The sequence below is a fragment of the Misgurnus anguillicaudatus genome, chromosome 12, assembly GCF_027580225.2.
Source record: "Misgurnus anguillicaudatus chromosome 12, ASM2758022v2, whole genome shotgun sequence".
NCBI classification, from domain to species: domain Eukaryota; kingdom Metazoa; phylum Chordata; class Actinopteri; order Cypriniformes; family Cobitidae; genus Misgurnus; species Misgurnus anguillicaudatus.
In genome coordinates this window covers 20,608,783-20,626,077 of record NC_073348.2, presented here as the reverse complement: position 1 = coordinate 20,626,077, position 17,295 = coordinate 20,608,783, and the positions used below count along the sequence as shown (strand labels likewise).

Here is a 17,295-nt window from a genome sequence, read left to right as displayed (position 1 = left end):
TCACAGTACTTACAGGTAACTCCAGACTGTCTTTGATCATCCTGGAGGTGATCATTGGCTGAGCCTTTGCCATTCTGGTTATTCTTCTATCCATTTTGATGGTTGTCTTCCGTTTTCTTCCACGTCTCTCTGGTTTTACTCTCCATTTTAAGGCATTGGAGATCATTTTAGCTGAACAGCCTATCATTTTTTGCACCTCTTTATAGGTTTGCACCTCTTTATAGGTTTTCCCCTCTCCAATCAACTTTTTAATCAAAGTACGCTGTTCTTCTGAACAATGTCTTGAACGACCCATTTTCCTCAGCTTTCAAATGCATGTTCAACAAGTGTTGGCTTCATCCTTAAATAGGGGCCACCTGATTCACACCTGTTTCTTCACAAAATTGATGACCTCAGTGATTGAATGCCACACTGCTGTTTTTTTGAACACACCCCTTTCAACTAATTCAACTAATTGCCCAATTGCACAGCCTTAAGAGCGTGCATATCATGAATGCTGGGTCTCATTTGTTTTCTGAGAATCTACTGAACCTGTTTGCCACGTAGCAATAAAAAAATATACTAAAAACCTTGATTATTCTGGTTAGTCACATTGTACTGCTATTATTTTGAACAATACTGTATATAATATATGATGAAATGATTTTTGGATTCACTTTGTTAACCATGGTTTTTCATAAAAAATTGTTAATATAGATCTAAATTTATCATAGGCTTCATCTATATCTTCAACATAAACTTCCTTCCAATCTTATTTTATAAGATCTTCTTTGAAATTGTTTATTGCCCTCTTGGTTTTATGTCTTATTAATTTAACTTGTATGTCTCTATTAGGAACCTTACAGCATGGTATCGTTGCAAACACCGGCAAATGATCACTTAAATCATTAATTAGAAGTCCACTTGATATTTTCCTATCAAGAACATTGGTAAATATATTGTCTATTAAAGTTGCACTCTGTGTCGTAATTCTGCTTGGACGTATAATGGTGGGGAATAAGCTCATGCTATACATTGCATTAGTAAATTCGGTTATTGCGTTATGATGGAGTGGGTTCAATAGATATGTTAAAATCTCCACAGACAAAACACATTTTCTTATTGTTCATACTGTCATACAACCCCACTAATGCTTCTGTAAATGTTTCAACACAAGAACCCGGATTTCTGTACACACAGCTTATAATGATACTTTTTTCTCACTCTCTCTCTCAATTTCTACAGTAACACACTCCATAACATTGTCTTTAACAAATGTGTATTTGTTGTGTAAATATGTATTAATTCGCCTAAGTTGAGGTAAGAACATAGTCAAATATTGAAAGACGGTGGTGTTTTCCTTTAACCCTAAGCTACAATGGTTTAAAAATAGAAAAAAATATATATTTTTCATGTGATTTTATGTAAAGTCGTGCTTAGGGACACTAACACAATTTATACAAATTTGTGCTTAACGACACGAAAAAAAAGAGAAAAAAAACGTGTCTATGAACACGAATAAATAAATTAAATCTTTTTTGACTATACCACGCAAATGCCTTGATGTACAGTTTGTCTTTACTAGAAAACAACATGTGCTTGCAATGCCAAATGTAAGTGTTCAATTGCCAGGAAACGCCCATTTTATAAAATGCTAATCTTAAATATACTACGAACTGTTTTGGATAACGTCTGCCAAATGCACACATGCAAAAACTTGTTTTATATGTCATACCTGTGTGGAATGCTCAGATTTGGCCCATTCATAAGCAGCATAATCCTTGTGATGTTTAAATCCCACCTGATAAAGATAACATGAAGAATGTAAAACCATTAAGGGTCCACTGTGCAGATTTTCAGTGGCATCTAGTGGTAAGACTGTGAATGCAATTCAGTTCACAGCTCACCCTGGCCCTGTCCCAAATGGCACACTTCACGTGGACTTTCGGTCTTGTGGCCTTAAATTGCACGTGCTCGCTCAGTCTATGAGTCCATTTTTATGCTGCGAAGTGTGCTCATCAGCGCCCCCTTGGCACCCTTCTTCAGCGAAGCCCGCACTGCAGCAGGTTTCGCGCATTTCACCAACTCAGCAATCAGACCAATCAGACGACAGAAGGGAGGAGTTTACAATGATGGGACAACTTCCCTACTTAAAAATCCAGCATAAGCTGGTAGCTGGTTTTAGCTAGTTTAAGGTGGCACTAGCTGGTTTACGGTGGTCCTCCCAGCCTGACAAAGCTGGTAATGCTGGGGGAAGACCAGCTGACCAGCTAAGTCCAGCTAGACCAGCTTAAAAAGTGACCAAAACACAGCTAGACCAGTTTGCTACACCAGCCAAATCAGCTTGCTGCACCAGCAAAACCAGCTAAAACCAAGCTGGGAGACCAGCTAAAACCAGCTCACCAGCTTATGCTGGATTTTTCAGTAGGGTTCTCACAACTTCTCGTCCTTTTTCCGGTGTGGCGCTCGAGTCTGTCCCAAAATACGACTCCAGTGTGCCCTCTTGGACCCGGGTCAAGGGTCCCTAAGGTCTGCACTACATGATGTCATCAAAATGTGGACTCTGAGGAAGTCCATAAGTCCGGCGTGTGCCATTTAGGACAGGGCCCCTTTCGAAAACGCATAGAGAAGCTATGGTAGCTGCCACAGGACAAACTGTCATCTTCTGAGATACTTGTTTAATATACGACAGTGTGGCATTTGTTTGTTACCTTGTATAGTCCCACCCAATCCCATGAGCTCCTCTGAAACCCAGAAGCCACTGTGAATTTGACTGTAGCATCAGAAAATTTGGTCCACTCCTTCTCCACCTCCAGTGTTACTAATGGCAGATTAACCTTAAAGGGAAACTGAAAAAGATAGAGGAGGACAAGATCATTGACAGTAATGCTATATATTTAGGGAAACGAATTTTGCATTTGACAAATATGATTAAATCTTGTTAGATGGTTTAATGGATGGAGAAACCCAATAGGCTTACACTGAATGATGGACCAAGCCATATATAGGGACCAAAATATCACAGAGTTATAATGGCGGGCCCTTTTGACATTTGCAAGAAACACCTAGCAAGCAATCATCCATCCAGAAAACCTTTGGCAACTGCATAGCAATACCCTGGCAACTAACTTAACTATCCTACCATTCAATTTATCACAGTAAACTCAGTGCATGATAAAATCTTGCATTTCACAAAAAAAACCTGCAAGACTGAATGCATTTTGCAAAAGCGTTTTTTAAACAGCATGTGGCTCATGTGCAAGGTTACAGTACAGGTATGTGCAAAGCTTCTTTTTCAATCTCTTGAATGTCAAAGTGTCAAGCTAATATATCATCACGAGACTGTACGCCTAAAATACAAGTAGCACTGCTATCCAGTGTCTTTCCCGCCGTTTTTAGACTCACATGCAATGAGAAGAGGGCGGATACGGGCTTGTGGTCACTAATAGTAAAACCCATGTGACTGCGGTAGAACTGCTGGGACACTCGGGTGACTCCGCCCAGCCACGAAGTGAGACCCCGCTGCAGAGCTGAATTATGAGACGGCACGGGGGAGCCCGTCCTGCGCAGACGCCACAGGATGCGATCTGTCCATGCAGGCTTCCTCTTTTTCGCACTAGGAAACACACACAACAAACTCATTAAACAGTCAATATAAACAGTAATGTGTAGTATGCTTGTGTTACAGATACGCTGGCACACCTCGTGTCGTAAGTGTGTGTTCCCACATCAAACTTGTACGATGGTGGGAAATTGAGGGGCCCTTCTATAAATCCCTCCAGGACAGACTCGCTTTTCTTTGCCATGTTGAGCTGTGGCAGACAAAACAGCACAGAAAATGTTCCTCTGTGTTATCTTTTTAACAAACAGTCCGATTTAGGAAACGACACAGCATATGGTGTGCACGTGCAGAAATGCTGAAGCTACAGTTTCGATGAAGTGGTAACACACTGCCCTCTGGTGAGATCACATGGAAAAACACAAGCAATAAAGGCTAAGATCTACAATTTTCTACAAAGTATGAACAATTATATGTTAAATATTAAACTTTTATTAAGCTTAAAATGTACTTTTAATGAAACTTGACTACAAAATTAACATGTAAACACAAACTATTGAGCCTGGAATGAGTGACAATTTTATTTCAGATTAAATGTGTAATACTGTCACCCATTCTGCTGTACTTTTTTAACTTCTAATTTGACATCATTAATATATAATGCATTTAATGTTGGTTAAATGTTTAAAAAAAAGCAAAATTACACAAATTAATATTTTAAACTGCATTCAAACCTAACAGGATTACCAAAATTACAAACATAATATAAAATAAATGACCCTGCATATTGATTATCTTAATCATATTTTAATCATATAGTAGTTTTAAGTGGACAAACAATATTTTGGTTAAATACCTCACTGACCATTTGTTTAATAAAGAAATGACTTTAATGCTTGGTATACAGTATTGTGCAAAAGTCTTAAACCACCACCAGCTTTGCTGTTTTAAAATTCGTTTTTTGAAGACTATCCATATTTATTTTGGCTTTCTTAAGATACAAACAGAAAATATGTACATATTGTTTAAGGCAAAAGTCAGTATATAGTGTAACCTCTTTTAGCACTAAGCCCATTTTGAACTCGTTTGAGGAGAATGAAGTCCTAAAGTCATTCAATTAGAATTAGAAATTATGGTTACACTTCATTGAGGTTTAAAGTGCACCTATTTCATTACTAAAAACAAAGTTTTTTCGTGTTCGCGTGGTTTATGGTTAAAAACACATTATTTTTCACATACCGTACATTTTTGTAGCTCCAGATTTCACTCTCTTCCTGAAACGCACTGATTCATGAACAAAACTCATTGATCTGAAAAGCTCTGTGTCCCTGATTGGCCAGCTAAAATGTACATTGTGATTGGCCTGAATACCTCAACATCAACCGGAAATGTGACGCTCCTTACCATGTTTAAAAGATTCGGTCACAATACACTGCTAACAGGAGTTAACTTACAGACTCTATCTTACACCCGGCGCAATGCAGCGCAATGCGCGACGCAAGTGTCTTTTGCTAGTTTCCACCCTGCGCAATTATAATTTTCACGTTTAGCGCCGCGTTGTTTAAATAGCAAATGCATTTGTACCCCCTTTTGCGCCCATGGGCGTTCTGGTCTGAAAACGAGGTGTGTTCAGGCGCATTGTTGGCGCGTTGCTATTTTGAGGCAACTAAAATAGACTATATGTTTTTTTGTTATTTAAAGAGCGCATTAGTAATATGCGCCTAAACAGGACGACAACGCGGGTTTACTTAACACATTCATGAATGCGCAGCAGCACAAACACGTTTTTAAATATGAAAGATTAAAGGATTGAATGTAAAAGATTATTATTGAGTCTCTTGGACATAAATGAGGACTAATTATGAGACGTTAGAAGGCGTAAAGAACAGCTTCACCTGCAGCCTGGTAAGTAAATGAATGCTTTGCTTTAAACAAATGCGTCTGTTTTTAAATGTTTTTTTTTATGCTACCTCACGGATTTGTTGTATATGATGACTCTGTACCTGTGGATATGATAAGATGAGAAACATTTTTAAGAAATGCTTAAAAAATCTTGTGACGCTGTCCAAGTGCTGAAAGGAGAGCCGTTTGTAAATTCTTTATCTCCTGTTTGTTACAAATAAAGTTTTTTTAGGGTACAAACCTTTTCTTAAATACTTGTAAATTATTTTTTTGATGATATTGGATAGCCATACATTTAAAGCAACTAAAAGCTTGCTTTTTTACTTCCATGACTAAAAGAAAACGCGTTTTAAAGGTTTTAATCCAAAAAATAACAATTTCAATACAAGTGAAAACAACACAATTATTTAACATTAATCTTAAACTGGGGATCTTCTTCCTCCGCTTAGTTTTTCAGTTTACAAAGTCCGTCATCTAAATAGGGATTAGACATAGCGCCAGCGCAACAGGCTTTTAAAGGGGATGAGAGCTGAGACTCTCATTGGTTTATTGCACGTTAAGCCCGAAATACTCCCATTAATCATTCAAAAAATTGTACCAACCCTTTTCGACCGTGCGCTCGGCGCACAAACCATTTTTCCCATTGTTAAATTAGCAAAAGGTGATTCGGACACGCCCATTTAGCCGTTGCGCTGTGTGCTTTAGACAATCCGCTTAGATCGTTAAAATAGGGCCCCATGTCCGAAGCGGGAGGAATTATGATAATGTCGGTCTTTACTACATCACCAATCCCAGGAAGTAAACTGTTGCCTACATCTGTGTGTTTGTTGTAGTCCAAGAAAAGAGATTTACGTTGGAGACAATAACTTGCGTCATTGTTTACTTTGGGGTTTGTACCTTTGCATATCGTTAACGTGTACTAATACACAGTTACACACCAAAGGAAATGTAAAATTGTGAATTGGATAACTAGTGTACTTTAGTAGAGTATGCAGGTTCCTGTGTAAGGGGAGGTCACACTAAATACTTGACAGTTTAGCTTTTAGACATTTTTGTTCCCTGTGTTCTTGGATTATTTAAAGCACTTGGATCATGCCTCCTTCCCTAATGATTAGCCATTTTTGTTACCATGCCTGATTTTGTTCCCTTTTATGGAGAGGCTGTGTTGTGTGATTGAGACGTGGAAGAAATTCTGATCTTATCTGATCATGTCAAACATAAACATTACCTTCAGAGCTGTATAAGGTACCCCTATAATCACACGCTCTTATGCAATCAGTTTCCTGTGATCTACACTCAGCATGTGTCTCACCTGATCTTTTTCCCACAGCAGAGACAGTTTGTCATTCTCGATAGCACTTTTCACCACATGAATATCATAGCCTTCGATTCGGAAGTTCAGATCACCAAACCAGAACACCACGCTGTGAACGATACAGAGAGGTTTTCACCACAGTAAATCCAGTTCAGTACAAATTAAGATCAAACGTAAAACATATTAAAGGACTGATTCAACCCAAAGCTGCTTTTTTCATTATTTGGTAATAATCATCCATTTTAAATATATTTTTTTAATTGTTGGCACAATAATACTGTATATTTGTCTACAAAAATTATTTTAAACATTTAAAGGGACACTCCACTTTTTTGAAAATAAACCCATTTTCTAGATCCCCTAGAGTTAAACATTTGATTTTTACCATTTTGGAATCCATTCAGCCGGGTCTGGCGGTACCACTTTTAGCATAGCTTAGCATAATCCATTGAATCCAATTAGACCATTAGCATCGTGCTAAAAAATGACCAAAGAGTTTCAGTATTTTTCCTATTTAAAACTTGACTCTTGACTAGTTACATCGTGTACTAAGACCGAAGGAAAATTAAAAGCGATTTTCTAGGCAGATTTGGCTAGGAACTCTACTCTTATTCTGGCGTAATAATCAAGGACATTGCCGCAATGATATTACGCAGCAGACGAAAATAGTCCCCTTGGTATCTCTCAATAGCAGGGGACTATTTTGGGCACTACATAATATCATTGCGCTTCCTGCAGTCATGTTACGGCAACAAAGTCCTTGATTATTACGCCAGAATGAAAGTATAGTTCCTAACCATATTGGCCTAGAAAATCGCAACTTTTAATTTTCTGTCTGTCTTAGTACACGATGTAACTACAGAACAGTCAAGTTTAAATAGGAAAAATATCAATGCTTTTTGGTTATTTTTGAACATGATGATAATGGTCTAATCAGATTTAATGGATTATGCTAAGCTATGCTAAAAGTGATAGCGCCAGACCTGGAGATCAGCTGAATGGATCCCAAAATGGTAAAAATCTAATGTTTAACTCCATGGGAGCTGGAAAATGGGCATATTTTCAAAAAAAGTGGAGTGTCCCTTTAAGCATATACTTTCCAATGTGGTTTTAAAACCACAATTTTTTTTAAAGACGTATTATAAAAAGCATTATTCAATTAAAAAGGTATAAAAATAGTAATATTGAGGGATAGTTCGGCCAAAAATTATATTAAACCCATGATTTACTCACCCCGAAGTCGTCCGAAATGGATATGTTCATTTTCAGACCAACACATTTTCAGTTATTTTAGAAAATGTTTTAGATCTTTCAGTTAATCAAATGTAAAGTTACGGGGTCTACGTCCTTCAAGTCCAAAACATGTGCATATATCCTTCCCCAAAGAAATCCAAACAGCTCGAGGATGATAAACAAAAGTCTTCTGAGGGTAAACCACGTGGTGTTGTTGTAGAAATATCCATATTTAAATCTTCATAAAAGAAAATAACTAGCTTCCAGTAGCGCCGCCATCTTAGACTCCTCTGTATTCAGGAGAGAGTATCAGTGTAGTGTACGCACTTTTCTTAGTGACTTATGACAAATTCGGAGGGCGGGGGCACAGAGCAGCAGCAGAGAAACCTCCGTAAACTGGGTACGCTCTCATCTTGAATGCGGACCCGACTAAGATGGCGGCTTTACAGGAAGCGAGTTATTTTCGTTTATAAAGTTTAAATGTGGATATTTCTACAACAAAACGGCACAGATTACCCTCAGAAGGCCTTTGTTTATCATCGTGGAGCCGTTTGGATTTATTTTGTGAAGGATGGATGCACATTTTTTGTACTTGAAGGACGTGGACCCCGTAACTTTACATTTGATTACCTGAAAGAACTAAAACATTTTCTAAAATAACTGAAAATGTGTTTGTCTGAAAAATGATCGACATATGCATCTCGGACAGCTTCGGGTTGAGTAAATCATGGGTTTAATATCATTTTGGCCGAACTATCCCTTTAAAGTATTTTTAGAGCCTGACAGCTTACACGGTCAGAAAGTATGGTCAAAATGGTCCCAAGCTGTCATTTGGGCAATACCCTTTAAAAAGGTCCCAATATGTTCTATTTAGGTACAAATAGGTATACATTTGGTACCAATATGCACTATTTGGTACCTATGAGGTACCCTTTAGGTCAAAAGTACTTCTACTTCTTGAAAGCGTACACTCCTAGTGACAATTTTTTCCGACAGTGTATATAATTTTGTTATATGGAAAACAGTAGCTTGTAATTTATGCAAACAAAATTAAATGTTTTTTTGTGATGAACCATTCTTTCAATATTAAAGATTGTTTAATAATTTTCCCCAGGTACCCACTCATGATCCAGCACCCCCACAGCGGCCCCGCCCTCGAACTGCTGCTGTTGTAGGATACTCTCGAAATCCTCCATCCGCTGCTCCAGGTTCCTCATGTGAGCAGGCAGGTGGCAGTTGAGAAAGCACACAGGGTGTCCGAAAACCATCATACGTGCACTCACGCCCCCCTTGTTCCCCTGAGACAAACATAAAGAGGGAGATCATAATGGAAAGCTATTAATAATACAGCAGTCTTCGGCTCTGCCACTCACTAGTAAATGCTTTCCGGCAGCCAAACGCCAAAACACTCATTATTCTGCATGTCACAATATTGCTGATGTCAAAAATTGGCAGGAATTGAAACGATGATGGAATTGAAGAGAGCTCAGCAAAAATGTACAAAGTTGTTAAAGGAACAGTTCATGAAAGTTTTGTCATTTATTCGCCCCCTAATCTTCACCTTTGCTTTTATTGTTTATGAGACACACAAGAAACATTTGGCAATAACAAGATGTATATCCGTCGATGCACCATTCCACCTGACTAGCATTTATGGTGTTTTATTGTAGCCTGACAGATGTGATAACTGTGTCATTGTATCTGTCAATAAATAAATCCGTTTTAGGTGAACTACTCCTTTAAAGACTTTGCTGTGGATGTACTGCTCAGTCAAGGGTGAAATGGGCTCTGCAGAGACTTGCAGTTTATTAGCAGCGCCGGTGCTGAGATCTCATCTGGACGAGTTGTGCTCTCTCTATCTGGGTAATGCACTAGGGAAAACGTTGAGCGGCGGCGTGCTTTGATCAAACAGAGATAAACCTGCTGTATGTGTGTATTTGTGTGGAAGCTGCTGTGTGCTGCTCAAAGGAGACTGCAGTGCGATGCTGACAATAACGCACAGTACAGTCTCTCTCATACAGTACACACTGTCATGTACATTTGATACAAAAAGACACAATGCATTTCAAGTATTCATTTTGAATTCCCTGGGAATCGAATCTATAACCTTGGCTGCAGTGCAACACACTACCAAGTTAAGCTATGGCATAATGCATATGTTTAAGGGTCGACATGGACGTTCACCAAACACTTTATAAATTGTTTTTCTCAGAACTCACCCAGTAGCCTCCCATGCCAGTACGTGTTTTCTGGGTTTGTATCCCCCTGAGGAAGGGAAGGTGGCAGAATTTGGAAAACACCAGAAGGAATACACCCTGCATCCTCTGAAATGCCACCTATAGATGATAAAGACATTTCAGATTTGTTTCTTCTGTAACTATATATGATATTGTCAGGAAATGTTATATTTATGATAATTAACAGGACTTCATTAACATAATTTTACTGAATTAACAGCAAAATTTAATTAAAAGTGCAATGTGGGACTTTTAAAAGGATCTCTTGACAGAAATGCAATGTATAATACATAACTATATTATCAGTGATGTATAAAGACCTTACATAATGAACTGCATTGTTTTTGTTACCTTAGAATGAGCCATCTATATACACGTCTCCTGACATGTAAGTCGCTGTCATGTTTAAACGTTAGCCCTAAATGGACAATCTGCTTTACAGAGCGCATTTCATCCCTACGCAAATAATATCATGTTGCATCCCGTAGCGTCTCATTGCGTTTTGAAATTAATTTTGGTTGCATTTCACAAAGTTACCACTAGATGCTGCTAAAAACCCCACATTACATCTTTAAGAAAATGAAAATAGATTTTTTACAATGCTAACTAACTACCATTATTTTTGCATGCTAATTAACAACGTTATGAAGACGCGTTGACACGCGTCTGGAGGTCTTGCGGCGTAAAATGAGGCATTTAGCGCGGCGCGGTAGACGCGATTCCGCCTCATTCGCGCGTTTAGTTCACGCAAATGACGCAAATTGAGCGTCTGGCGCGGTATGCGCGAATTGTGCTTTTTGTACATTTAGCGTTTAATGCGAATTTGCGGCTGACGCCCGAGTTGAAAAATGTAAACTTTGGCGGATTAAAGTTTACATATCGGTCAAATGCTTGGTTTTTCCACGTGTCTAGAGCGAAGAAAAAAATGTTCAAGCGGCAAACTAGACGCGGTAGACGTGATTTTGACGCCTGAAACGCGGCTGGTGTAAACGCAGCATTAGACTTCATGTTGGACTCTTGCTCGGACTTGAATGCGCGCGGTATGGACTCTTTCTGTAATGCGCATGATTCGAACTCTTCCTCGCACATGAGCTGGTAATACGCGCGGCTCTGACATTTCCTTGTACTAGAGAGGTTGTTAGCGCGCAGAGGGTTAAAACCAGCAAGTGTTTTGTTCCCGCTCCCTGGCACGCAGGAAATTTTAGAGCGCCTGGGCTTTTCCGTGCTCCTATTAATGGCATCAGTTTTAAGAAGGTTGTGGTCATGACGGTGTTGCCCTTGCTTCTTTTTTGTCCATCAATGAAGTGACTTGTCATAAATGAGTACAAAATAAATAAATAAATAAATGAGTAAACTACTGCCCCGCCCCCCGATACTATCGTGTTTCGGCAATCTCACATACTGATGATAGGACGATCTCAAAATGGGGCATATCGCCCAACACTAGTCTCAGACGATGACGTGTTTGTCCTGTGGGGGCTACCGTACCTTTACTATGCGTTCAGAAGGGAGGAGTGACCTGTGGACTGAGCTGTTGGTTGCAATTCACAGTCTTACCAGTAGATGCCACTAAAAATTGACCTTAAATGTTTATATTTCACCCAACAATGGTAAAAACAACCCTGCCGTTTTATTTCAATGTGGTCAAGGTTGATACAAATATTAAGTAATTAGTAATGGATAATGCAAATACTATTTAGTTTGGGTTTTTTGTGTAGTTACTATAAATACAACATTGACAATGGAATTAGCAATTCATTACTTTTTTAAAATAACAAACTAAGCAACTATATGGTTATTATAAGACAAGTGACAAACACCGATATTTCAGATATTGAAATCTTTTGCTTTTGTACTGACCAGCACATATCCATATCGACTGAGTGTGTCCATGCACAGTTCACTCCACTGGTCTGTGGAGAGAGCGTCTTTGAGTCGTTTGTTTATCGTGGAGTTCACTTCCTGTAGTCTACAGGGAGAGAATGGAGGACCAAGGAATGCTGGGAAGGTTAATTCATTCACAAAGAAGGGAGATTTGTAGCGCAAGATGCTATAAATAAGTTCAGACATCCTCACCCAACAACAATCATATCCGTGCTCCTGTTTTCAATTCCTGGGCTGAACAAGGATGTGATGTCATCAGGCGGCACAGCAGACCCTACATTCCACGTAACAATGTGCACCCTATAAGAGATACAATGCACTAAAAGTTCACATTTCTAAAGCAAAGCGATTTGTTTGTAAGAGAAAAAGATTCATATTTTGAGCTTATTTATCGATAAACAACATATTCATGGAAAAAGGATACAGATGAAAATACACTCACCTAAAGGATTATTAGGAACACCTAATACTGTATTTGACCCCCTTTCGCCTTCAGAACTGCCTTAATTCTCCGTGGCATTGATTCAACAAGGTGCTGAAAGCATTCTTTAGAAATGTTGGCCTATATTGATGACATAGCATCTTGCAGTTGATGGAGATTTGTGGGATGCACATCCAGGGCACGAAGTTCCCGTTCCACCAAATCCCAAAGATGCTCTATTGAGATCTGGTGACTGTGGGGGCCAATTTAGTACAGTGAACTCATTGTCATGTTCAAGAAACCAATTTGAAAAGATTCGAGCTTTGTGACATGGTGCATTATCCTGCTGGAAGTAGCCATCAGAGGATGGGTACATGGTGGTCATAAAGGGATGGACATGTTCAGAAACAATGCTCAGGTAGGCCGTGGCATTTAAACGATGCCCATTTAGCACTAAGAGGCCTAAAGTGTGCCAAGAAAACATCCCCCACACCATTGCATTAATGAGAAATTGAACAGGTGTTCCTAATAATCCTTTAGGTGAGTGTATATTAACTTCTTGGAGTCATTTGGATAACTTTAATGATAGATGTATATGCTTTATGGAGCTTTGTCATGTTGACCCCCATAAAAGAAAAGAAAATGACAACATTTAATTTAAATTGTTAAAGAAATGAAGTCATATACATCTGGGATGGCATGAGGGTGTGTAAATTAACTTTCATATTTGGCCGAACTATACATGTGTCATTTTGATCAAATAGCTTCTTCTAACCAATATTAATATGCAGAGACAAGTACAGTATAAGCCATCTGTATGCTGATTTCCTCAAAATGTGTGAATATCGTTTGCACATCTCAATCAGACAATGCAACAATGGTTTAACCAATAATGGGAGATTTGGGTAGGACTGCCTATTTGTTTGACCAGTACATTTTTTTTTGTTTAAGATATAGTAATAGTACACATTCAGTTATATAATTTTGTACACATCTCTTTTACAGCAAAGCTTTAGTTTCACAAATCCATATTTAGTATTTTCCCTAATGGCTATCATGATACAACCACTATATGAGTAATAAACACAGTTATACACATCCAAATGTCACATGTTGCATTTAAGGGCTTACAAAACAATGCATTTAGCTTACTAATTGAAGCACATGTGAAATCAGTAAACAGCATTACGCATTATCAGCGATCTGTTGGTGCTGGCTAAAACATCAAGGGACACATTTGTATCTCTGCCAACTAAACACTCCTGTGTCCATTCTGTCACCAAGCTCTGAGAGAGATATTATGCTAATTTAAGGGAACAGAAATCAGCTATGCAAGTGTTTTAATTTTTGACATCTATAAACCGACAGATTCATTCCCCTGGAGGGCAGATTTAAGCAAACCGAGCTGAATTTCATAATGATGTGATGACTGATTGTGTCATATCATATCATATTACTGGAATGGTGAGATGGTTATCAGACTAGGCATCTCACCTGAAATCACCTTCCTCGCTCATGGCTTGGTTCAGCTTGTTGTTAGCATCTCCTGTGTTGGGTGTCTGTGTTTCTGGGGTTGGGATCGTTTGAGGAATAGGGTTCGGGTTAGGGATCGGTCTGGCGATTAGGTTATTTTGCGTGTTGGCACGGACTGGCAGTGCCGGAGGACTCGAAAGCGTCGGGGGGTTGAGTTGAAGCTGGGACGTAGGGCTGCAGGAAGGCAACGATGGCTCTGTTGGGGAGTTTGACATTAAGGTTGGTGTCCCCGTAGCTTTAACTTGCAATGAAGGCTCAGGGGGCCTAGAGACTTTGATCGCTGTCTTGTTTGATAGTGCTGTTGGTCTGGGACGACTGATGCTGATGGAACTAGCGGATGCTTGCGAGCTCAAGCCCGATTTTACTCTTTCCTGACTAGTTGGGGTTGGCTGGAATGCCGGGGCATGTCCGATCGCTGCAGGGTCTCCGGTCATCTGGCTGGGCAAGTTGCAAGGGTTTTTTAGCAGGATTTGAACTGGTGGTTTGTGGAGACCCAGTCCTCCAGTGGGTTCTTCTGGCATCGGGCAGCTCTGAACGGGCTGCGTTGGATCCATTTACCTGCATCATGAGAGAAACGTTTCAGATTCTGTGAAGTTCAGCTTTATTGACAGTACTTGTGGATTATCATTTACCTTAAAAAATTAATTAATGGAGAAAATACATAACAGGGTTCCCACACCTTAGTTAACTTCAAATTCAAGGACCTTTCAAGGACCTTCCAGGTCCAACACGCCCAAACTCAAGGACCAAATGCTGGGACACACCTCAAGTGAGAGCAAGGCCACATCGCGTCACCTCCCAAGATACATTGCTACAGTTCCCTTTCGAGGGAACTCGCGCTGCGTCACTGCAGTGACACTTTGGGGAGTAAGTGCATCTGAATGTGTATATCAAATTCAACCAATGGCAAGGCTTTACGACAAAGACAGGGTGACGTGAGAGCCAGGAAGGATATCGTTATCTGAAATATTCCCAAAGACGGCATTACAGGGATGCAGGAAGTATGGCAAGGGAGACGCAGCGTCTCGTTCCCTTCTCAGGGTACAACAGTTACAAACATAACCCGAGACGTTTTCATGTGTCAAACACAACTACACAAAAAAGCATTTTGGTATGAATCAACATTCGCATACAGAAGATACAAGCATTTAAAGTGAACAGTTTAGCACGTGTGCTTAAAAAGTCTAGAATTTTTATGATATTATCCTTTTTCCAGAAAACGTCTTGCATAACATAGATTCAAGTACCTGTATCTATGTATTTATATTTTCAAAAACTTTCCAGGGCCTTGATCCTCCCCCCAGATTCACAAACTTTCAAGGATTTCAAGGACCCGTGGGAACGCTGAAATAATAGAGATGCATCGATATAAAATTTTCCCACCGATACAGATTATTCAGGCTGATATCTGCCTATACCGATAGTTTGGTGGTTATATTAACTTGCATTAACTAAATTCTAAAGATTACATTTGCTGAATATTATTAATTCATATAGGGGTAGTTTTATGTACAGGGCTTATCCCAGTCCCAGACTAAAATGCATGTTTAAGCTGCCTTAATATAAAAACTTCTTGCATTAACATATCCTAACATACAGTACTGTGCAAAAGTCTTAGGCCACCACCACCAGACATGTTTTTAATGTCCATCCATATTTATTTTTCAATCTATTTTATGAAGATACAAACAGAAAATACAGGAAATACATAAAAAAAAACATTTTCAGGACTAAATGTCTTCTTTTAGGCATCATCGGTGTTTAGTGTGACCTCTCTGGCACTAAACACATCTTGAGCGTTTTTGAGCAGAATAAAGTAAAAAAAACACATTTCTTTAAAATATCCTGCAGTTTCCTGCTATTGCTCAAGTGTAAAACTTGAAACATCAGTTTACATTTTTATACAGTTTTTAATACTATATACACATTTCTGGATGTATTCTATTAAAGAGACTGAAAAACAATTATATATGATCACTAACATTGCAAAAACAACTAATCTTATACTGGCATGGTTGCACAGTACTGTATCTTATACTTTGCACAGTACTGTATATCAATGCCATTGTTAGAGATGCACACCAGTATTGTTTTTTTGTAAGGTATGTTTGTAAAAAACTACTTAAATATCCTAATATAGCCAAGCCCTAGCCCTGGCTTAACCTAAACCCTGTCCGGGAAACCGCGCCATAATGATCATTAATATTGAACATTAAACTATTTTTCTTTACATTTTTTATACACAGAGACGTTTCTCCATCGGAAAGCTTGCAGCCTCCGGAGGGTGCATATGCAGGCTGCATACGTCATCAAGCCTGGTTTGTTTAAGTTAACTAAGCATTACATTCGCAAGTCCTAAGCATATTACAACAATTTACAATACACTACGAATAATAGTCAACTTTGTAATTGTTAAATTGTTTTAAAAAGACAGGCTGCAGCCTTCCGATTGAGAAACTGCCACAGCTCAAATTCTAAGACGACAGTGAAAAAAAAATTTTTATTGGCCGACACCAATTATTGGGCGATATATCGGTGCATCTCTATAAAATCGTATGAGATATGAACAAGGACACCAGAAGAAATCTGACGTAACTATTCACAAAGGACTGTTCACCTAACCTAAAAAAATAGCCCCACTTCATAAAGGCCCAGATTTTAGACAGGGTTTGGTTGTATAATTCATCTATCTGGATTAACAAAAATGTCTCATGTTTCAACTCTTAAACCCTAAGAATGCGATCTTGGTTTGTTTCCATTGTAGGTGTGCGCTACTATCCATACGAATGAAAAATCGCAGATGAGATCTCAAATATTTATCCGAGACATCAACAGGACTGAACACAAATGGAAAGTTTTGCTGTCTCCTGTTTATCTTGAGGAAAGACTACACTAACTCCATTAGAGTTTCAGAAAGCTTCAAACTGTGCCAAGTCTGCATTCAAGTCAATATTATTGAAGCTATTCAATATTTCTCATCAAATTTGGCCAAATCCAGAATATTTTACCTATACAACCTACAATAAATCCTATAAGCTTTATACTCGTCATAAGATATCACAATCAATTCTATTTATATGTCAAATGGAGAAACATTTGAGACTAAGTTTATACTTAAATGAAAAACAACTACTCCCACCAAATATCTGACAGAGCAAACTCTGAGTAATAACAGTGTAACTGCAATTCATCCTTTCTTTATACAAGGGACAGGTCTAAATTATTTTCTATG

General features: G+C 38.8%; 1 protein-coding gene across 3 annotated transcripts in view; it reads right to left on the bottom strand.

Annotated features, from left to right (window-relative positions):
• Window positions 1-17,295, bottom strand: part of inpp5ja (inositol polyphosphate-5-phosphatase Ja) — a 28,986-nt gene that overhangs the window by 8,826 nt on the left and 2,865 nt on the right. The window contains exons 2-11 of one of the 3 annotated variants that reach the window (XM_055208863.2): window positions 14,025-14,621; window positions 12,302-12,409; window positions 12,086-12,194; window positions 10,208-10,324; window positions 9,111-9,286; window positions 6,753-6,864; window positions 3,682-3,791; window positions 3,385-3,595; window positions 2,691-2,828; window positions 1,715-1,780 (exon numbers count right to left, since the gene is read on the bottom strand). In XM_055208863.2, coding sequence (XP_055064838.2) covers window positions 1,715-1,780; window positions 2,691-2,828; window positions 3,385-3,595; window positions 3,682-3,791; window positions 6,753-6,864; window positions 9,111-9,286; window positions 10,208-10,324; window positions 12,086-12,194; window positions 12,302-12,409; window positions 14,025-14,617 — 1,740 coding nt within the window. In that variant the 5' untranslated portion in view covers window positions 14,618-14,621. Of the gene's footprint in view, window positions 1-1,714; window positions 1,781-2,690; window positions 2,829-3,384; window positions 3,596-3,681; window positions 3,792-6,752; window positions 6,865-9,110; window positions 9,287-10,207; window positions 10,325-12,085; window positions 12,195-12,301; window positions 12,410-12,551; window positions 12,686-14,024; window positions 14,622-17,295 lie in introns of those variants that run through there. The other 2 variants (XM_073874093.1, XM_073874092.1) reach the window with 2 other exon arrangements.